This window comes from Rhopilema esculentum, unplaced genomic scaffold (genome assembly GCF_057945365.1).
Source record: "Rhopilema esculentum isolate cy_ngs unplaced genomic scaffold, ASM5794536v1 HiC_scaffold_34, whole genome shotgun sequence".
NCBI lineage: Eukaryota > Metazoa > Cnidaria > Scyphozoa > Rhizostomeae > Rhizostomatidae > Rhopilema > Rhopilema esculentum.
Genome location: NW_028300845.1, coordinates 756,964 through 780,134, shown reverse-complemented (window position 1 = coordinate 780,134; position 23,171 = coordinate 756,964). Strand labels below are relative to the sequence as shown.

The 23,171-nt window shown below is 36.6% G+C and overlaps 2 protein-coding genes across 2 annotated transcripts; both read right to left on the bottom strand.

The window, feature by feature from the left end:
* Window positions 1-4,568: 4,568 nt before the first annotated feature.
* LOC148957308 (ankyrin repeat and MYND domain-containing protein 1-like) lies at window positions 4,569-19,690 on the bottom strand. Its single transcript, XM_089115485.1, has 14 exons — window positions 18,975-19,690; window positions 17,884-18,030; window positions 14,630-15,100; window positions 13,778-14,093; window positions 12,800-13,208; window positions 12,305-12,476; window positions 11,078-11,257; window positions 10,035-10,142; window positions 9,217-9,348; window positions 8,811-8,918; window positions 8,235-8,403; window positions 7,107-7,379; window positions 6,377-6,487; window positions 4,569-5,390 (listed from the first exon to the last, which is right to left on the bottom strand). The coding sequence occupies exons 1-14, from the start codon at window positions 19,194-19,196 to the stop codon at window positions 5,080-5,082; spliced, it is 3,129 nt and encodes a 1,042-aa protein (XP_088971611.1). The 5' UTR covers window positions 19,197-19,690; the 3' UTR covers window positions 4,569-5,079.
* An 854-nt stretch (window positions 19,691-20,544) lies between these two features.
* Window positions 20,545-23,155, bottom strand: LOC148957307 (DNA-directed RNA polymerases I, II, and III subunit RPABC3-like). The gene is made up of 3 exons (XM_089115488.1): window positions 23,019-23,155; window positions 22,221-22,482; window positions 20,545-21,671 (listed from the first exon to the last, which is right to left on the bottom strand). The coding sequence occupies exons 1-3, from the start codon at window positions 23,089-23,091 to the stop codon at window positions 21,554-21,556; spliced, it is 453 nt and encodes a 150-aa protein (XP_088971614.1). The 5' UTR covers window positions 23,092-23,155; the 3' UTR covers window positions 20,545-21,553.
* Between the last annotated feature and the right edge of the window lie 16 nt (window positions 23,156-23,171).

Genomic DNA, 23,171 nt, shown 5'->3' with positions numbered 1-23,171 from the left:
GTAAAATTTACAATGAAAATAAGAAAAATGATAATGATTAATTCCTATCGGGGCCCTTACGACAAACTTTGCTATACTTAGAAACAGTTTGGCATATGCTCTAAGCCCTTGAGGGTCTTTTCGGAGCTGCAGCACCGCCCCGCCCCTCCCCTACCAAGCCACCCTATCAGCCACACTCTACTTTCAAGTTATGGGTCTGGACCTGCAGCACTGGTTAGCCACATGCACTATAAGAAATGGTCTTACTTATTTTTGCTCATTTTGTTTCCATACAAAATATATTTGCTTTCGCTTCATTTAACATACAAATTTTTAGGGCCCACACCGCCGGGGGGCGGAGGAGCCATACTCCCCACTTTTTTGGTAAGCAATATAAATTCAAGTTCAACTGATAGAACTTGGCCCCTCCAACTTGAAATTCGTGGCGTGGGTCCTGATTTTTGAAAACCAACAAGAGAACTTTCTTCTCAGGTACAAAGTATTTATTGATGCAACATCCTTTTCAATATTTAAAATCTGTAGCAACTCGCATGAAAAACATATCTAATGAATCAACCAGAATATACGACAATTACAAAGAAGGGCAAGGCCCCAGTCATTGAAAGATGCAAATGTAGATTATTGTGTCACACAGTGTCGGACTGGCTCAGATTTTTTAATCGGGCATAAAAAAATGAGGGGGGGGGAGGCTAGGTGGGTGTGGTCTGAAAATTGGGGCGTGGTCAAGTGAACACTTTATCAAAATCGATCAATTTCTAAGCAACAAAATATATGTAGCAGGAATTTGAGCTGTTGATGACAAATGGGTGCAGAGCACTCTAATTGAAATTTAACATTAAATAATGAAAATTCGGTCTAGTTTGGATTTCAGTAATTTTTGCGCAAGATACCTTCTCGTAGAAAACAAAGTTAAAAGTAATAAGACAACTAACCTCAAAGGATAGTAAGTTTAAAATGAAAAAATATCTGAGGTGTGAGGAATCCTCATCCCTACTGAAGTTTAAACTAAAGATGTCAGACCTAATAGCAAACTACAAAGGAAAGAACACTGATTCGCTTTGCAGAGGGTGTGGCTCCCATGAGGAATACATTGAACGCCTTTTGAATTGTCCAAATTTCTATCAAATACCGAAAATGGAAAAGACTTGTTTAGCACCACAGTTCTCAAGGAAACAACAAAACACTACAAATATTTCTGAAACCAAAGGATTTACTAAAATTTCAGACTTGATACGTGCTTACATATGATATTTTTTTTACAAAACTTTAAGGTTTATCATTTCGAAAAACCTTTCCATTCAAATGCTATCAGAAGTTGCATTTCTTTCCTTTGCATTCCAAGAAACCAGTGATCAGTCCTGTCCCTTTTTTGCAACAACATTGACTTCTTTTATGAGAACCACTTGCGACTCAAAGTTTGTTCATCCATTATGTGCAATATGGCAAATTCTTGTCATTTTCTTGACATCTTTTTTATGTCAATTTTTAAATCCATGAGGCAATACCTTTACCCGCTAATGTTTCACACTAAACAGTCAAGTGCAAGCAAAAGCTAGATTATTCGGTAGAAGAATCTTAAGAAGATACAGCAGTCCCCGTTGAAGTATCATTCGCATTGCAGTATCTTAATGCCATGGCTTGGGAAAATAAATAATTAACGCTGAGTTTGTTTTGAAGTCAACTACTGAATCGCAACTCCTTACTTTGTTGCTAGCTTCGACCCTCACCACTGACAAAAATTAAAGTGAACTCTACAACTAATTTTGTGCATAAAAACTGAGCCTGGGTCTATGAAAAATCAAAATTCCAGAAAATTCCATCATATTAAAAGTTCCAATTCCCTATTTGCCTCCCATAACTTACAAAAATCATACTTTTTTAAATTTTGACCCAATCCTATTTACAACCACATGCAATGACGCTATGTTCAACCTCAGTGTTGATGTAATCCATGACGTTTATCATTCGTAATGGGACATTGTAAGGCCTCACATTCCTAAAATGGGGCCCTTCTTCTGCCAAGATGGGCCCTTTTTGCCAGATTTTAGAGGGGGCCCACCGGCCACGGGCCGATGGGCCGGTGGGCCAGTCCGCACTGGTGTCACAGTTCCAGACAGATTAAGCAGAAACGAAATACAATAGTGGCCGAAGTTATTTCAAATTACATTACGAATACAGTCTGCTCTCGATAAGTGGAACCCCAGTCTGCTCTCGATAAGTGGAACCCCGGATAAGTAGAACTTTAGTTTAGTGGAACCAATTTATTCGGTTCCTTGGATTTGCATTAACAAACATCTCTTATTTTATTCGGAAAAGTGGAGCCCTCGATAAGTGGAATTTTCGATAAGTGGAACCATTTTTTGGTCCCATGAGCAATAGTTATTCACATTAGTGGAACGTTTCCAAAAAGAATCATCTTAAGTACATTCGAATCATTTTAATCAATACATTATTTATTCGAAAATCCTTGCGAACATTCGAAATATAACAGCAGTCACATTTCAAAAATGGCAGCTGTGCAGTCTTCGAAATAAAGGCTTGCCTGTTTAACTATAGTCAACAAATACAAGGCTTTAAAAGAAATTGATGCAAACAAATCTATTCCCAAAGTGAATTTATTAGATGCCATGAAAATTCTCACCGTTTGTTGGGAGGACGTAACTGAAGAAACAGTGAAAAAGTGCTTCGCTAAATCTCACATTTTCCCCTCAAGACCAAACAAGCGCACAAGACGATCTAGATGACCCGTTCATTGAATTAAGAAGCGATCTGGAAAAATTTAAATCTCTTGGCGCTGATAGCCTGTGCTCCAGACCCTTAACTTGAAAGTAGTTTCTCTACTTTCAAGTTAGGGGTCTGGAACACAGGCTAGGCGTTGACGAATACCCTGAAGAGGTCTCACTGGAAGAATTTGCAAGTTTTCATGATGAGCCTATGTTATCTGACGAGTCAATCTTTGCAATAGTACGTGAAGTAGAGGAGCCAATCGAAGTAGAGGATGATGAAGAGGATGCCGATCAGTGGCGGAGCCACGGGGGGAATGGGAGGACAAGTCCTTCCCCCCCCCCACTTTCTCAGAAAGTTCGTCCTTGCGATTCTTGCAAACATGATGGAAAAACTTCGTGGAGGGGGGTATGTACGTTATCTAAATCGTCACGTTAAAATGGGAGATAAGAGGTGTTTCCTCCGGAAGAAAATGTTTCAAACAGGGGAAAAAAGGCGTGGTCTAAAGGGCGTGGTCCATGACACACCCTTTGTCCCCCCACTTATCCCAGGCTGGAGCCGCCACTCTGGAATAGCCTACATCAACACAATTAAGAAGTGCCATTGAAACCCTATTAGACTTTTTTATAGAGTCAGATAAGCTTCAACGCTGTACCATGGAAATTTCCAAATTAATTGAAAAGGAATTTTCACAAACTCTAAAACAAGCGTGTATAAAAGATTATTTTGCATAACTACATTGCTTTAAAAACACAATCATATGGAACATAAACACTTATAAAGCCTTTCTTTTGTTCCTTTCCCCCTGTTTTTCATTATTCGTAAATGAACCGTTCTCTAGAGAAATCAGACAAGGAAGAAGTTCGATATGTGGAACTTTTTTTCCGTTTCATGGAGGTTCCACTTATCGAGAGTAGACTGTATATATCTTCAATGATGAATTGGTTTCTTGTTTAAATCATAGGTCTACGCTTTAGAAATGCCCATTTTTTTAGAGAATGCCGTATATTTTTCAAAAGAAAATATTTCAACTGTTTTTATAACGCTTGTTTGCTCATAATGTTTCTATTCCATTTTAAAAATAATAGTTTTGCCATATTGCAAGATTGCGAACAGCTGAGCTTCAAAACAACATTTGATCCAAAGTAAGGCTTTTCACGAAGCATTTAAACAAGTTAATTGTAAGCTTCGACACAAGTTGGAAAGTAGGGTAAGGGGGGGGGGTGGCAATGGCAAGTTAAAGACTCTTAACAAAAGATTTTGCAAAAAAGTCGCGGCTTTGTCCCATGCCTCGGGGGCCCCTTGCATAATGCGACCATTCCAAAAAAGCAGCTACGTCTATAGCCTTACCACTAGCCTGGGTTTAAACTTCTAGTTTGGGGTCTGGAACTCAGGCTAGTGGGAAGGCTGCCTATGTTACAAGAAAATGGGATATTGAGGGTATTGAAAATGGAAGTGATCTTCCACGCAAGCACAGAATAGAGAAAGACTCAGTATAGCTTGTGAGATACAGAGAGTAAAACAATGCTAATAGCCCATTACAGTAATACTAAGCAATAAATATTGTTAATGGCACAGCGATTAATTGAGAGGGGTTTTGTAGCACAACTATCCGTCCGCATCAAATAATTCTAGGTGTCGGGAGGCCTATACCCCCTCTAATCAAGAACAAATTATCTAATCCAGACTCCGTTGGGCAATTGAACCCCAATGAAGTGATAATACTCGGGCAAGCTTGATACTAAGCCCCCCCCCCTAACGTGTACCATCTGCTGCGCCCATACATAATATCATCAAACATTTTATCAAGACACATTTTATAGCATTTGGCAAAAAGACACTTCTGTATGTAGCCATGCTCAGATGGTTAGTTTATATCTAAATTATTCTTCCTTAGGATAAATATGTTATACGTCATACATCGAGCAAAATAACCTTTTCACTTATGCGCACTAAGGGGTCATTCACAAAGGACGTCAATTATGAAGGGGGAAAGGGGGGTTTGGCGAATCCGGATGAATTCGGACATAGGGGGAGAGGGTGTTAACGCAATCAAGACGTCCAGGTTTCAAGATATTGGAACGAGGCATTTCAAGTCTCAGTTTGCATTGACCTTATCGTCAAATAAATCAAATGTATAAATATATTGATGACTGTGGGATCAATTTGGCAATTTTTATATAAAAATTTTCACTTCTGTTTATTATACAACACAAAACAAACAACAAGAATTGAAACGTTCAGGAACTGAGGCAACCAAAGAGAACAAAGAACACGTTTTCACAAATGAATTTCATATAAGAAAAAGCAGACTGTTTCACGCTTCCATTTACAAAACACACTATAAATAAAAATTTAGCTTTTTGGGTGGCTCGATCCATTATAAACTTCTATCGATGACCTTATGCGATGAGATGATGACTTAAGCGAGCTTGTCTTTGCAGAATGTGCCTTGGACGAAGCAATTTTTGACGATGCAGTTCCTTGTCTTTTGACAGACAAAGTATGTCCTGTCTTTGCTAAACCATTCTTTACTGATTTTTCGGTTATTTGGTCACTAATCCTTCTTGATGGACTTTCGGGCTGCAAAGTAGTGCATTCAGCGTCAGTAGTTGGTGTAGCTGTGCCAGCCGCCTCCGCATCGGCAGCGTTTCTGCTACGTCGGCCTAAAACAGTGGATTTTAATAAAAAAATAACGAAACTAGCAATCAATATTGCATTGAAATATAAAAAAAAGTTTGCTTTGATAATGATATTCAGGAACGTACTAACTAGCGGGAGGGGGGGCCAGAGACACCTTTAGGAAGTTACTAAAAGAGCATTTTGATTTGAAACGTGCTTTTATCAATTGTGCAAATGTATTTTTTAATCTTAAAAGGACAATTTTGATATCTGAAATAATCAAATGATGATTTCTTGCCAGAGCATCGATAATCCTCTTACATTCAGGCACGGATAATCTTTTAACATCCTGACTGGTGGGGCAAATGCTTCAACAGAACCAACAAGCTATGGTCCCTTTGAACCAGCATCGCCTTGTTTGAGACTGGGTGTGGTCCATGTGCACTGAAATTTCTGCACACAGTCAAAATCTAAACCAGAATACAGCCACACCAATATATTCAATAGGAATAATTACAGAATGATAGCAAAAAGAAAATATACTGTTTCGTCATTAGGAATAAGTCAAGAGGAAATGTAATTGAGTGACAGAACAAGCACATAGGTCGACCCCGCAACCAGTCTTCTAAAAAATCCTTTTCTTGCACTGACATTAGAAATATAGCCATTAAAGCTGCAAGTATAACTAAACATAGAAGTGCATCTAGAAACAAAGCAACAAATACGATCTAAACGGGAGACTTTCGATGAACAGCTGCTGGAACCAAAAGAGGCAGGCTCTGAAAACGTATTTTTGCTGTAAATCCACATCGTACATGATAAAAAAGACATAGCAAAGACATCCTTGTGAAATTCAACAAACAATGACATACACAACATAGTAAAAATTCAGTTTATGTTAAACCGTTTTAAGCAAAGAAATGGAAAATAATTGAATCCTCTGCTTGTTGAAACGATAAATATTTTTGTTTCCTGGAATTTATCAATATGAACGAAAGTGACATTCAAATACTTCAAGATAATTTTTCACCTGAAAAACGAGCACATTCTTCTTTATGTCGCATGTTCCAAGCTTTGACTTTGCAGTTTTTTGAGCAGTAAAATACCTCCTTACAACGTGTACAGGCTGCAAGTCGCACCCCTTTAAAGGAAAGTTGCATTACAAGATTACATGAATAATCAAAGTATGACCAATCAACTGACCAATCAAATGAAAACTATGGTGTAAAGAGTTCGTTACTTATGAGAGAACAGCCCTTTCAATTTCAAGCTTGCCAAGGAGCTTTTATCGTCAACAATTCAGTAATTTTCAACTTCAGTTTCAACATAAACAAAATTAGTCATTGCGCTGGTCATGAACCAGTATAGTTTGAAAAGCAAGATACAGATCTAAAAACAGCGGCATTAGCACAGCACTAGATCTTCCGTACACAAATATATACACATTTTGATGCCAGATAAGCAGATAATAACCAAATAAGTGCGAGGTTGGCTAAGTGCTTAAGGTCGCTGATTTCAGATCCAACGTCTATGGCTCGAGACCTTGACATGACCAAATCTTTCACTCAGAGTTATGAGGGTTGTCAGCTTTCTGTAGCTTATCGAGAAAAAGATCCAAGACACTGCTTGATAATCACAGCTCCCAAGTGTCCTAGGTGCTAGGTAGCAAATACATACAAACAAATTCAAACAAAGCATCAAGTAACGCTTGGAATACTCTGTGTTACACAACACAAAACAAGGGACTGGACACCACTTACCGAGCAGTCGACCACACTCATAACAGTAACGGAACCTCCTCTTCGCCTCAAGTCTTCGTTGATTGGCTGCATTTGTCTCCAAGGCAGCAAGGGTTTTCGCATCATTTGATTTAACGATTGAAAAGGGCAGTCCACAGTTGGGATCACGCTTGGGTGACCTGTCTCCAGAGTTCTCGCTGGAAACCTTCTTACTAGTCTCTTTTTTTGTAGATGGATTTTTTGCAGAAATGTTTTTACCTAAATCAGCTGTGGCTACATTTTCATCCACTCTTGCTGTAACAGAAATTTTACGTGAAAGAAGTTACGAGAAACACCTTGCAAAATATCAGTATTCTTTTGATGAATTTGATCAAGTATCGGGACAGAAATCAGAAAGATTTCCTCTACTAGGCATTTCAAAGGTGTACCACTGAGATAGCACTTGAAAAGTAAAAAGTTGCTATAAAAAATGTCCCAAGAGGGAATAATCGTAGCATAGAATTCTTGAAAAAACGTTTTCTTTCTTGGCCATCTCTGCCTGTCTTCTGAACATTTTTTCTGATAGCGAAGTTGCAGAACTAGGTGTGATTACAGTCATAAAAAACCTTGAATGTTCAACATGGTTGGGAAATTTTAGGGTCTATATCTATATCTTCCTCCTGTTGCACATCTTTTATTGACATTTTAGAGAGTAGAATTGCCATTATTTCAAAATGCCTACCAACAATTCAATAATTTGTGTTGTAGTTTATATTTTTCATTACATTTCTCTAAAACTTCTACTTCAGCCTTTTTCCCCCTTACTACAATATCGAGAGTTCAGTCAAATACCAAACAAGTAAAGCAACAGAAGGTACTTTCTAATCTCCCATGTCTTTCAATATTTAACCAACATCTTTACCTGGGGGAGAGGGGATGGCTGAATCTAACCTTGAAAACTGACATCAGGGTCCCAAGACTTTTGGCAGGCATTGCAGATTTGGTAGAAAAGCCACCTCTTTCTTGAATACAGAAAAGTAGCTAAACTTGAATGCTCTGATTACATACTTCATACAAGAGAGAACCAAGTCAATGCACAAAGATGTGACATCAAAAAAACGAGGTTTAGTTATGGAACAAAATTGAAGTTAATAGAAAGTTTGCAGTTACCTGCTTCGTTGATGTTCAAAAGCTCAGCTTCAAGCATGCTCCTTTCTCTTTTTAACGCAGCAGTGCGAAGCAAATAGCCAAAATGTTCAAGTAATTCCTTCCGTGTGTTGTGACAAGCTCTTTCATGTGCACTGAGGGCATGGTATGGGGTATGGGCTATTCTTCGATCCTACAATAGGAAAAATTTCACATCCAGTTCGTCTTCATTGAATAAATCCAGCCCTTGCTTGTACTTCAATCTTGTAGAAGGAAAACAACAGAAGTAGAAAAGGAGCCTTGTAAGAGCCCAAAAATGCTTTCTTGTGAGCTTTGATTAGAAAATTTATTTGAAAACAAAACCGACTTTACCCACAAAAACAAGATCTTTCTACCAGCAACAACAACTGGTGAAAATTAACCTCATTTTTTCTTTGCTTCTCTTGTTGAATTGTCGGTTTTTGACTCAAAAGACGGCAATAAAGTTGAGGTTCAATTTCAACCACTCATGCCTTAGAAAGTCCTACAATATTTTCCATCTTTCGTTCCAGCCCCATAAATTCACGAAAGAAATGTACAATTAACGCACGTGATTCATACCTGATTGAACACATGATAAGCATAATCAACAACTGTTCCAGGGGGATACTTGTCCAAGATATGAATAGGAGCCAACAGGTCGGCACCTGCCTTCACCAGTTTATCAATCTTATAGAAGGAAAACAACAGAAGTAGAAAAGGAGCCTTGTAAGAACCCAAAAATAATATAACTGAAAAATTTCAAATCTATTAATCATAACCTTCAACATGCAACACGTTTGTCAACTCCCAACTGCATTACAAAACTTGAAAAAAACGATAACAAGTCATAGTACATAATTGATCAAGATGTTTTGCATTTGAATGTAGAAGAGCAAAGTTATCAAAAATGTTATCAGCCAGTAATCAACAGGATAAATAAAATTTTCGAGCAAAAATGAACTTGAAGAAAATAACTTGAGCATACGACTTTGACTCTATCACTTGGTTGTCTCCTTCTTTCTGCAGTAAATGTTGTTGCTGCGCAAAGTGCAGATCCGACGGCTTTCCCTAGTTTCAAATTTGGATTGGCAGTATGCTTGAGGAGTACATCGACCACCTTGAGAAGAAAAATTGTTTATAATTTGGCGGGCATTGATTTTTATCACAGTTTATGCACATATTCCAACGTCGAAGTGTGCATGAATAGTACAGCTTATTTTGATTCAGAAACATTTATTAAGATTAGATAAAAAAACCAGAAAAGAATAATCTTATGACGAAAATACCAATAGTAACGATAAAAGCAAATTATATTTACAGTAGTGTAGCAATAGTGGCAAGATTGGAGGGACACATGCAAGCAAAACGAGGCTACTCAGAGGGGTCTTGGAGCTTTCACTAGATAAAGTTTTAGACCATGTCTTCTTGGATAGTAGAAAATGTCCCTTTTGAAAAGCATTTTGATATAAGCTGTCAATGGCTCTGTATAAACTTCCTGCGGACAACGAGATGACAAAGATGTCTCACGAAGACACTCTAGAGATTTTGGGTCACATAGAGGAAGGCTGAGGAAACTCGAAGAAAACCTTTTGATTTGCACAGCTAGAGTGCCTGCGCTAGCACAACAAACGTGTTATTGGTGGCAAAACGACTTAACAACACTAAACAGCACTAAAACTTTTGGCTTTGCTTAAAAACACTCAACACGTTTGTCACTAAACAAACTTTTCATTAAACAAACGTTGAGACAAATGGTTAGTGAAATCTTTAGTCGTTTTGCAAGGGCGTTAGTTTCAGACTTACAAAATCATTTCCACTGCAGATTGCCAATGACAAAGGCGAATGGCCATGACACAGCAAATTCGGATTTGCTTTGTGCTTAAGCAAATACAAAGCAACACTCTGTGCATCCTACAAAGAAAGCTTCATCGGTATAATTTCAAATCGACGAATGAATAAAATTTTGTGCTGCATTGATGAATATGGGAATTCTGACGTAGAGACGTTTACTTAGCACATAAAATGTAGAAAACAGTCTTAAAAATGCCGTCATCAGCCAAAATTATCAATGTTGGGTGGGATGTAAATAGGCCTATACAGAGTTGATAATACCAGAAGATCAATGAACCAGTTAAAGAATAAGAAGTCTTTCTGGTGACAGATCTGATGCGAGACTTCCAGGCTACAAAGGCACCTATAATTAATTGTTTCAGCGTTTGCTAAGTTTTGGGAGATTAGATTAAGATTAAACAGGCGATTTTTCATCAGAACACCGAAGCATTACTATCTACGGTTCAAAATATGTTTGGTTATGCATCACTATCTATAAATTGACTGTTTGCTTCGGTTCCCTTTTACTGCAAGCAAGGAACCTTTGAGCTGGTTGGGCACTAATTAAAAAAGATATTTCGCTGAAAGTATAACGTCACAAAATAATTATTTTCAGATATTTTGATTGTTGGCCAAAACACACGAAAGAGCACCATAAAATTCCTCAATAAGAAAAATTGGTTAGATATGGACATTGAAATATCAGATATTAACCAACAATTATTTTGGTTTTGTTCATAAAGCTAATAAATGACAACAAAATATGGAAAGATTTGATGAGAAAACAGCCCGTGCCCACGTGGACATATCTCAGCCAAATTGTAACACATCTAGCTGACTTTTGCACACATTGAGAGAGGTGTGTTATGATGCTCTTTCATGCTCTCACAACATCATCTTATTAGAAACACAATAAAGAAGTGAAAATGCAGTAAAAGTCATCGGTAGAGATGCAAATTATTTGGCAGCCTAAATTGGCCCAAGAAAGTCGACCTAAGAGAAGGATGAGCAATCACCTTATCGTTGTCCTCTCTCGTGCAAACAATGTGCAGAGGCGTCCTTCCGCCTACAGATCCTTTGAACGCCATATCTTCGATATCGGGATCGGCATTGGCCTCTAATAATAACCTCGTTATGTCGACACCTTCGGCGCACGGCAGCGACACTGCTATATGAAGTGGTGCAAGGCAAAGACGCTAAAATACAACAAAACGGCTCGCTAGTAGGCTGGGGAAAATGATTTTGTTGGGACCACTGTTAACCTTTAATCAACTAACCAGATAAAACGATGAGATAGAAACAATCCAGAGAGAAAATTTATTCATGTGATTCTTGCAATATTAAGAGCATTATTTTCGATTCTCGCTTCACTTTTGCTAAAATACCTGATAAATACCTATAAGAAATTTAGCAATGTCTCCTATGTAGAGGTTCAGCTCGGTGGTCAAGTTGTTTTCTTTGCAAAAAGGGATGAAGATGCCATAGTTATACACCAACTTGGTTTTGTAATAGATAAAAAATGAGACTCTGTTAGCATTCTCATGTGTAGAATAGTCAAATTCAAGTTAAAGTATGGAACAGTTTATGCATTTCCATAAAGAGTCTGAACGTGTAAGTGTTAGTGAGGAATCTATCATTGAGTAGATCACCATCGTTGCCTTAATGGATAATGTTTAAAGTTCAAATTTGGATGTAAAAATCTATTTTGGATATCGAACCTCCTTTCCCCGCTTGAAATACGTATCTCATAATGCTGAAAAGATTGTGATCCAAATCAGTAAAGAAAATTTTGAGCAAGATATTTGGGTGGTACATTCAAGTTCAAAGAAGCAGAACATCGTGTAATCTATTGACAGCAGGAAGGAAACAGTGATCTTCAATAATTAGGTGAAAATGGTTTGTTGAGAAAGGCATGAGTGAAAGACGTATTACGGAAAAATACACCATACAGGAGAAAATAGCATCAAAGAAATCGAACAATTGGATTCTTGTTCAGTAGAAGATGAAGAAGAAGAAGAAAGAGAATAAGAACGAAAAGGAAGAAGAAGAAGAAAGAGGAGGAGGAGAAGAAGAAGGAAAGAAAAATAAAGAAGGAAGAAGATGAATTAAGAAAATAAGGGATTGAGAAGAAGTAAGAGCTAGAGGATGAAGAAAGATAAGAGGAGGATAAAGATGAATAAATGAAGAGGATGGAGGAGAACAAGACGAAGGAAGCTGGCAAAAGAGGCTAAAGATGTACTCACATTCTCGTCTAATTTGATGGATGTATCAGCTCCTTTAGCGAGAAGTGCCTCGCAAGCCTTGATATCCGCAGCTTTGACAGCAAAAAATATCACAGGCATCGGCACAGAAGATGAATTTGGGTCGGCCCCTCGGTCCAGCAATAATTTAATGGTTGACTTCAGATGTGGCTTTCTACAAAGATATCATAAAATTCTAAACAGATTCTAAATAAAGCTATTAAGGCTTACAAACAGAAAGTTAAATTTTACATGATCTTTAGGGCCTAGTCTATGCCTTACAGCAGCAATACATAAACGCATTCAATAAAGCGCAGAAGCTTGATTCGACGAGCAGTCATTGAATTCACAAATGCCAAAATCCTTCTTTCGTATTCCTTACCCCACCAATAACGACTTGGCCCCATGGCCCTGTAACATTAATCATTAGAATGTTCCCTTTAATTCACAACAAAACATCAATTTACAATTACTTTTGCAAGCTGAAGAAAAGTCTACCTCTCGCTATTAAGCAGTTTTTCTTTTGCATCCCCAGTGATTGCCTCGATTCCTGGCGCATGTCCAAAACTACTGTCACCGCAGTAAATACTCTCGTTTGATATATTATCTTTACTCATCTTGGCAGCTTCGTTTTCACCCCCAACCTCTTTTGCAACTTGCTCCGCAGCGAGCGCAGGCAATGGCACGGGGTCTAAGTCATCATAAATATTTTGAAAGTCAAAAGGCCTGGCTTTCAGCTCTTTGAAGCTTCGATTTATCATGTCCAGCTCCTCACCTCTGCTGAGCGTCCGCTTAAAATAAGTTAGTTTCCAGTTTTCTTGCGGAATATCTTGGTCTTTTCGATCGTCCGCTCCAAAAGAATCCGTTATGGTGTCTACTTCAGGACATTTTTCATTCACTATTATGCCTAAAAACAACAGAGGGAATATATCACTCAAATACACAATTCAACTCAATTGTAGAAGTAAAAAAAACCCAAAATAAACTTGTGTGAATTCTTGATACTACGTAGAGGAAGAAGATTGTATCGGGTATTGAAGAAAATTGCAGTTCTTTGCTTAAAGATGTATGGTTAAAGAAGCATGTTTAAAGAGGATATGGTTCTATGATTAAGAACAAATTTAATGCTTAGTAGAGACAAGTATTGCACACAACAGCGAACAAAAATTACAAACAAGAAAACTTCAGTACTGCAAATAATGGTGCCTTGCCTTCATAATGGCTTGCCATATTATCACGATTGAAATTATTGTTGATCTGATTTTAAAATTTTTCTAATAAACACGATGTGTCACAAAACATATTCTAGAGTGGCTTTACAGTCTCAGGTTTACCTCGCTCAGTCAGCTTTGTTCGACAACTACTGGGTGCAATTTTCTTTAATTCTAAGAAAACTATAAATTTAAACGTTTATCAAAACGCATTAAAACAAAAAAAAACTTGATGGTCGACAAAAATTGTCTAAAATGAAAATACCTTGGGCTGAATGCAGAGATGCTTTGCTAGGATTTTTTCCTTTGAGTTCATTGCTTGAAGAGCGAAAGGCCCCATGCATTGCTAGAATGGCTTTTCGGTCATTTCGGTGAATAAAGCAACCACGCTGTTTGTCCCATTCTGTACTATTAAATGTGTTTTCCTTTGGAATGTTTTCAGCTATATTGTCAACAAAATCTTGATAGGTATAGAGAAGGACATGACAGGCAGCTAGTGGAGATAACCCTTCAGCATTCAGTATGTTAACGTTTGCACCATAATCAAGCAAACAGTTGATAACATCAGCGTGGCAGTTTACCTAAAAAGGTTGAAGAGGTTTGATTAAGTGTCAGTGGATATTTTAATTCAGATAAATTATCATGCAGAAGTGTTTTAACTGGAGGGGGGGTCGATCTGGAGTAAAATTATGATTTCAAGACAGTGAATTGCTCAATCTGAATGAATATTCATTGGCTGAAATTGTGATCCAAAATGAAAAAATCAAAAAATTTTCATCTAAATACACAGAATCATTAAATTAAAATTTCTTTGGAGATACTTTTGTGACAATGTCTCTCCGAAAAAATTGTTCTTTAGCAACTCCTAGAGGGAATTTAGATTCTAGAAGATCTTGTAGATTCAGGCTGAAATAAGCTGAGAATTCATCCAACCTTTAAAGAATAGGATAATATTGGCATTAAAATTCATTGGGACGTCAGTTGATAAGAGTCTTTAGAAAGGGCCAACGTGTCAATGGCTTATCTTTGAATCAACAGAATTCAAACACAACTTTCAACGTAATCAGGCTAGCAATGCCTTATTATCGTAATTTTCAAAGCTAAGTGAGTTTCTTACAGAGGCAGCCATCATTGCGCCAAAGCCAGTGGCATCCGTTACATCAGGGTGCACATCTCCAGACCTCAACATCTGCTCAATAGCCAAGGTGTCTCTTTTTCGAGCACAATTGATAAATTTTTCTGAAATGATTTCCAATTTGCCCTTTGGACGAAACTCCGATCTCCTATTGTTCAATATGTCTTCATACTGAAATTCTTTTGGCAAGGTGAGTAAAATTTCATCGTCAATTTTCCAAATTGTTTTTTTATTGTTTCGATTTTTCTCCGCTTTTCCTTCTTGGGGTATTCGTCCTTTTTCCGGCGATGCATTAATCGAATGGCGTGAAAAATTTTTGTAAGTGAAAGAGTGTGGCAGGTAACTGCAGATCCTATAAATTTTTTCGTTGATCCAGAGGCCCACATCCTGAGTGTCATCCTCAATGTAGTTTAGAATCCCTGGTCCATGTCGCACGTCATCCACATAAATACCCTAAAATGAAGATCGCAATATGGGCCTACTGCTCAAATAGAAAGTTTCTAGAAGTATTAGATTCAAATTATCATATATTCAATTACATAGATAGGTCATATTTTATGAAAACTGTTAGATTCTGATTCTGCGTAGAGGTTTGAATTTCAAATACAAATTTTCAATGTTTCTCGTTAACCTTCAATACTCATAAAATGTAAAGTATTATGGTGAGAAAAATATGGACAATCGTGAAGATTTCCCCACACTATTCGCCAACAGAAGATTTAGGCAAATGTCTAAATTCTTCCTGGGAGTATTTCTTGCATTTTGTCATTTGTTACATAATGTTATTTGTTTCGATGTCTTCTCAGTTCTGGAGAAGCATAATAAAACAAGTCAGATGCGCACATGGCAGGTTGTTCTCCATTCTGTAACAGCTTTAGACTGTCAAACGACATTCGAGATTTCTCAAAAGTATTTGGATCTGGAAATCTACAGGCAATACCTTTTCTAATTGTCTTCATTACAGAAAATGAAATTTTTATGATTAAAAAGATACAATCAATCAACAATATAAAGTAATAATTTACAAAAAGCCTTCGTTGTGATGAAAATAAAAGCAGACACATGCAGGCAAAGTCTAACGTATCCAACATTTCACACAACATGCAGAACACAAATGTTGGATTAGGTTTTCGATGCACTTAGCAAATCCTCGTTGGGTAATCAAGCATTCGCAAGCTGGTGTTGGGCGAAGTTTGATCGAGATAACAAAATTTTGTTTCCAGATATTGGATGGGATATTTGATGCGTTCGACAGCTGCCTTTTACAATTTGTCCGTGCAGAGGTGATGCTCTTTAATTGAAGTGTTGGAGTGAATGTTGGAAAAAATGATTTTTTCTTTGACCAACTCTTGTTGGATCTGTATTTCAAACCCATACCTATTGTTAACGTCTTTTAATGACTGTAATGACTGTTACGTTTAATGACTGTAAGGTTACTGTGAGGGTTTGAACATAATTTCTTTATTGGGTAGAAGTAATAAGCTACGTCAGAAAATGCTGACAGTCAGCAAAGCCTTGCAAAAAGTCGGTGAAAAATGAATAGAATTTCAAAGACAGCTCGACATACTTTCTGAAAAAAGATTAATTTTGGTGGTTTTGTTTGTTTCACAAAGATTTGAATCGCTGGAAAAGCATGGCTTTTGAGACCACGCCCCCTAACGGAGCATAAAACCTCAAACTGCTAAAAACTAACCCCAATGAAAGCTTCTAAACAACTTTAAAAAGAAGCCTTGTTTGAATAGCATGCTTTGTTTTGAAAATATTTCAATGTACATAAAGCGTATATTTTAAAAATTGCAATAAAAGTGGGATGTGGTGCTTTCCAATGGGTCAAAACTGATTCTGGCTACCTTTGTTCATAGAAGGTATGAGCATTTGCAGCGATGTGCCTAGAAAATTCAGCTTTAAGGGGGGGGGGGGCGGGGCGTTCAGAAAAAAGTGACCAATTACACTTTTTTGGCCAACTATTTCTCCTTAATAAATGTATTAAAAAGGAAATACATTATCACATACACAATAAATGATAAAAAAGTTAGAGCAAATAATGGCGTAAAAGTATAAGGAAATTAAGTTCGCAGAAATAAATTTTTATGCATGAAATAAATTTAAAAATATTCAAAATAAATGTTTGTAGATTTCGCGTTTTTGGGGAATCAATAAGTTTTTTTATGGGAAAAACTACAGCTTCTTTGAGCTCCTCATAAAAAAAATTTGAAATTATAAATATATGCAGTAGTTAGTTATTAGTCTGAAATGTTCAATTGATTGCATCTTATAGCAGTTAGTTATGGCAAGTTATTTGCAATATTACCAAAAAGAAAGCTGAGTAAGACCAGCAATGACCAAAAAATAAATTAATTACGAGTTGAAATTTGGTCAAACTTTCTGATTAACAGTAAGGTCCCCACTGTATGACCAACTTTCTTGGAGACATTGGGGGGCATGGGGGTGTCCCGATCTGCACAACCCTGAGCATTTGTACTTAATAAGAAAATTGATAGTGTCATTAAAAAGTTCGTTTTTGACCTTGTTGTTGCGGTTATAAAATGTTAATTTTGTTGTGTGACATAGCCCAGGACACAGATTGTGAAATAACTTATTAATTAAATTGCTCTGTCAATAGACATGACTAATCAGGGACAAAACTGAAAGAACATTTAGGGAAGTTCAAATTTTCTAAAAAAAATGCTTGTATTTTGGGAGTGGTCATTGACATTCTAATATACATAGCAGATGAAACTAGGTCAGGGTCACAAAGGAGGGTATAAATCACTTTTAGCCAAAATTCCACATCTCAAAACTGTTGATAGATGTTGATGACAAAAAACCAAGGTTTTAAGAGTTCCTTTTTTTATAAGATAACAGATGAAGAATACCAAAATCCTTAAAACTTTGTAAAAAGTTTGTTTTCTGTTTATCATTTTCATAAAAATATGCATCCAGCATGTGTAGAGAATTCTGTCATTCTGTCAAGAAATTGACAATCATATTTTACCACATTTATTAAAGCCTCAAAATAAACAATATGTGCACTTAAACATTCAGAATGATATCATGTTGGCCCAACTTATCCAGGCTAACAGTGAATTGTCAGGATGCCAAATATGTAATAAGTTGGTCCCCACGCATAAAAGGTTGCCCATTGCTGCTTTAAATCAAATATACTACCATATGATTATATGATTGACAAACATATAAGGTCAATAAAAGATAAAATAGCAGTAAGCTTTACAAACCTCGAACACATTTCCACTGACGAGTTTCAACTTTCCATATCCATTTCTTTTGTCTGCCTTGAAACTGCCTTCAAATTGTGATCCATCAGGCCAAAAGTAGCTTCCTTTACCTTCCTTTTTATCATTTATAAATTCACCAATATATATCTATACACAGAAATTATGAAATGCTGATGAAAATAAGATATGACATATCAATGGAAATGATGATCCAAATGATTTTCTATAAGCTGTGACCTCAACTTATTTGGTTACTTAATTATATAGTGTCAATTTTCAGTCAAAACCTTGGTAAACAAGCCTTGCAACCTATTTTCAGATGTGTTGAAATAAAAAAAGAGGACAGTTTGCTAGAAAGAGATGTTCAGGAATGAGAAAGTAGGATGATGGATGCGTATGCCTGAGGGGGGAGGGGCAGCAGGGGCTGTGGCCTCCTTGCCCTTGCAAAATTAGGCATTTCTTGTTGTTTTGCTATTGTTGCCCTCATTGCCTTCTTCGAGTGCAGGCTTTTCTATGCAGGATAGGCCAGCATTTAAGGTAATCTGTTTTTGTTCAAAAGAAGGATCAATGATATTTGGATGCAATTTTAAAATTTAGACATTCTGCTCTCTGGTTCGATTATAGTAGGCAGCTTCTTTTTTAGGGGTGAATTGAGTTGTTTTTGCTTGCACTTGGCCAATCAGATATGCTTACAGACCAGGGATATTTTGGGATAGCAATATTCCAAATATGATTAGAAAAATATGAGGCCAGACCAAATAATGTCAAAAAATTTTTATATTTCTTCACACATAATGTGAGAAGTTAGATAAAAATAATGTGCGAGATTTTTATTTTTCTTTGTCTTTCGGTAAAACAACATTATTGGAAAAATGGTCAACTAAATTGGCAACGGGCTTCAATGAAAGCAAATATGTGATGCTTGAAAATAAAAAGTTATGGCTCATCCCACAGAACAAAATGAAAGGCTTTATTATTAGCTTAGACTATTTAATAGAAATTAATTTAGAATTACGGAGATGTTTAATTAGGCCATGAAACAACGTGGTTTCCAGAAGCAAATGAAAAAATGTGGAGGAAGTCATCATCACCTCTCCATTCGGCCATCTTGCTTCTCCATGACCATGTCGATGTCCATCTTTATATTCACCAGAATAGACAGAACCATCAGACCATTCCTGTGAGCTTTCGTTTTCTCCTTCTTCTTTCCTGCTTCGATGAAAAGTCGATTTGGTCATGCAGGTACTGGGACCAAAACCAATTCGACTCTGGCGTCCATAAGTAAAGTTATCGAGCATGTCACTATATGGCATTTGGATTCGGTATACGCGGATTTTAGACTTTGGTCTCGAATTCTTTAAAGGGTCATCATTCCCTGTGTCATTCTTATAAGGTTTCAACTGCTCATCTGACTTTTACCATTGAAACTGTGTTTTGGGTAAACAAAATGTTCTTTCCCGCCAACAACAACAGCAACAAACTAAGATCGGTGCTAAGCAACTGAGCAAGCGATCAATAACAAAAGAATTTTGGTGTCTTTGGCTTTGCGAATGTCGATCTGACCACAAACGTTTAATCCCTTAGAGAATTACACAGAATTGAATCATAAAATTGAATCTTGACGCAAATATTGTGACTTAAATTTGAAAAATTGAAATTTTTATGTTGAGTATATATCAATTAAAATCTAATTTCTTCTTCCTTGAGCTAGAAACTTTTATTGCCGGTGTCATACGCGTTTTGGTACCCTATGCAAAAGTGTAACATTGTGAAACACAATGTGTTTCAAATCAAGTGATTTCATCATAGTGCGATATTATGATACATTATTATTAACAAATAGAACACAATTCTTTTTTTGTTTAAAATTTCACACTTTTTAATCAAGAAAACTTTGGAGTCGCCATTAATGTTGTACTTTTTTGCATAAACTTAACAAGGGAAATCACAGCACCGCTTCCTGTTAGTACCCCTTTGTTAGAAATAGTTCGATTGTTCTTTACATTCTGAACATTATGAATCAGAACATTTGTGTTCCCTGACCAGGTCGCATGCTAAATCCCTTCATTCGTTTCAGTTCTCTGTTTTTTTAAAAGCTTGGATACGTTTTTGTATAAGCAAAATTGTCATGCGTTTCTGTACCAGGACCGTTTTGCATGCTAAATTCCACCATTCGTTTTGGTTTTGGTTTAAGTGCTTGGGTATGATTTTGCATAACCAAAATTGCCATGCGTTTGAGTACCCAGACCGAAATGCATAAGGTTACCGAAACGCATATGACACCAGCGCACTCAGGTTTTCCACCTGCGCACTTTTCCATATTGCCAGCGCAAAGTCCCTATTTGAATACATTTTGCATCATTAACAATACAAATATCTTAAAAGTGTGTGATTTCAGGCGCAAAGTCTCGCAGTCAGGCATGTGAAATTTCCCCCACAAGAAACAGAGCTTCCAATCTGGGTTGTATAATATTGTCATGTGATAATTTCACATGACTCAAAATAAATATTAAACACACGAGAAACCCTCAAGGTGAGTTCTCAAATATGAGCAAGGTGGAGAGGCCTGGTCATGAGCAACTGAATTTTGACAAATAGTTGATGAAATTTGCAATGCTCATCAAATCATACTTGTTTGCAGCAATTTTCAAATGGTTTTTTGAAAGGGGAGTGCTGTCATAAAATTTTGCATTAGAACTTTGAACTTAAACCAAACAACTTAAAAAAAGGCCATAAAATATTTGTCTAGAATGAACTGAACTCGTCAACCTCTTTTCTTATAAACAAATAAGCTACTTGTAGATCAGATATTGCAATATCAAAGAAAGACATAAAAAATAATAAAAATGTTTAAAAACAAAATTCAGTCACCAAATAAAAAAATTGAAAGGAAAACAAACACAATATTTTCAATCATCTGAGCAGAGAACTTCATGAGTTTCCCACTTAATGGCATTTTAAAATTCAATTAGGCCCCATCAATACTACACAGGTCTTCCTTGTATTACAAACCTAACTTACACATTTTAAGGGAACTCATCTGCTCAACATAGCCAAGATTTTCTGCTGATGGGGGTTGATGTGCCTTAACAGGACTATATCCCTTATCCTTTCTTAGAGTATACCTCCAATCTCTTTATGGTTATTCTAAATTTTTAAATTCTTAATCACTTGTTGTACTGGTTGAGTATTACCGACAAAGCTTTACTAATGCATACTAAGTTTCTATAGCTTCATTCTACATTGACTATGAAACACCTCTTTGCGTCTTAGATCTTTAATATTGCAATAATTGGCTGGAAATGAGTCATTACTTTTCACTGACAGTAAATTGCTACAGGAGCTGAAACAGAAGCAATGGCAAGACAAATCTAAAACTTCTGTCATGGTTACTAAAAACATAGAGCATAAGGTGTCAGTTTTCCAAGAAGGCCTTTTTAGGATAGGATGATCTAATAAATACAAAATTTCATAGCTCTTTCTTTAATACAATATCCATGCAACTTCCAGTTGCCTCTTTCCCATGTACAAATGTAGTAACGAGTCTGCAAACATTTTATTAGGAACAACATTCCATATGCATCACAGAGACAATGTGTCTTTCTTCATTTTGAAAAGCCTTCTCAAAAGCTTCAAGGTTGAAAATCAATTTACAAAAACAATGAAAGTTCTAAAATGCCAGTCTTTTCATGAGCAAATAAACACGTTGATCTACTTCCAATCCATGCAGGTTATTTGCATCACCTTGAAGTCTCATGAGCAACCCACCAAATGAAACATGTGCTGATCTAATGAGAAAATAAATACATTTCATAACATATTCCTTTGAACAAATTTTTAAAGGTTACATTTCAAGTGTAGTTTTCAAGCATAACTGATAAAACACTGATGTACATAGGAGTGGAAAGTTAAAGTGTTCAACACAAGGCTTCTAGGTTGTAAAAAATTGGAAAATACTTAATGTTGGAAATAAATTTTCAAAACAGTTTGCATTATATTGTTTTTAACAGAACAATTAGAAAGCCAATCATTTTTACAAAGTTAAAAGTCAAGTACAGAGCAGTGTGAGCAGATATAATCATTTAAAAGAAACTGAAATATAACTAGAGTGTTTGAGCATTAGGAAGTCTTAGTAAGGAGCTTGCCTGAAATAGTTTGATGACAATATTGCTCAGTCTTTGCTAATAATATTGAAAAAGAATATTGAAATAAATTGAAATGTAAAAATGACCCTTTGTATAAGGCATGAAAAAGTAAAAAAACACTAAAATTAAAGTACAATAAAATTTTGGTTGAGGGAAGTAAAATATATTGGATAAAAAATAGTGAACACATACAAACGATTTGAAGATTCACTCCCAGAATCATCTGCATCAATTCTATATGATTTACCATACATCACATATTCAAATTGGTCTGCTTTTGATGGTCCAGTGTCAGATGGATTATACTCTCCGTCATCAGGCGTCTCATCTACTTTAAGAGTTGTTGTCAATACAACACTAAACTTGTCATTTAAGTCCACTGGATAAATTTGTGTATTCACATCAAGTATCATATCCATCTTGTAACTTTCACTTTCACAATGCAATCTGGAAACTTAAGTTTGTAAAAAAATAAGAAAAAATTCAACACATTACATTCATTGGAAAGAGGATAGGGTTAACCCCCCAAAACAGGTCTCCTTGGCAAGCTAGATTGGTTGCATTTGCATGGCAGCTACATTCATGTTAGAAGTGAATGGAAAATGGCAAGCAAAAAGGCCTTTGAACACAATATCGTTAATACCACGCACGTGCACAAGCAGAACAATAAACAAATTTATGGAGGTTATGAAGATTTCACTGGGCGTGTGCATCTCTCAGCAGAAGAAGAACCAGAGCAAACTGCAATAGAAAGAGTTTTATAAAACAGTGAAAGCAACTGCGTATTGCTTTACCGTGATACTCGTGATTTGACTTTCGTGTAGTCTGCCAATATCACACATAGTTTCAAGTCTGGGCACGTGCATGGACAAAGATTTTTGCGCACACACAAGATGGGATCTAGTAGTCATGTTGCTGATAAAAAAGACGTTAAAAATTTCGAAGTTGAAATATTTTATTCAATGCCAAGACATAACGGTATCAAGCTACCTCTGTCGAACTTTTTTCCTCCTGGATCGATGTCTTTGACAAAGAAAATGTCTTCTAACAGTGATCCCGCCATCTTGTTTCGACCTAAGCCTGCTCAAACGATAAATGAAGAAAAGGCAATTTCCTGCGCAGCGCGGCCTGCCGCTAACAACA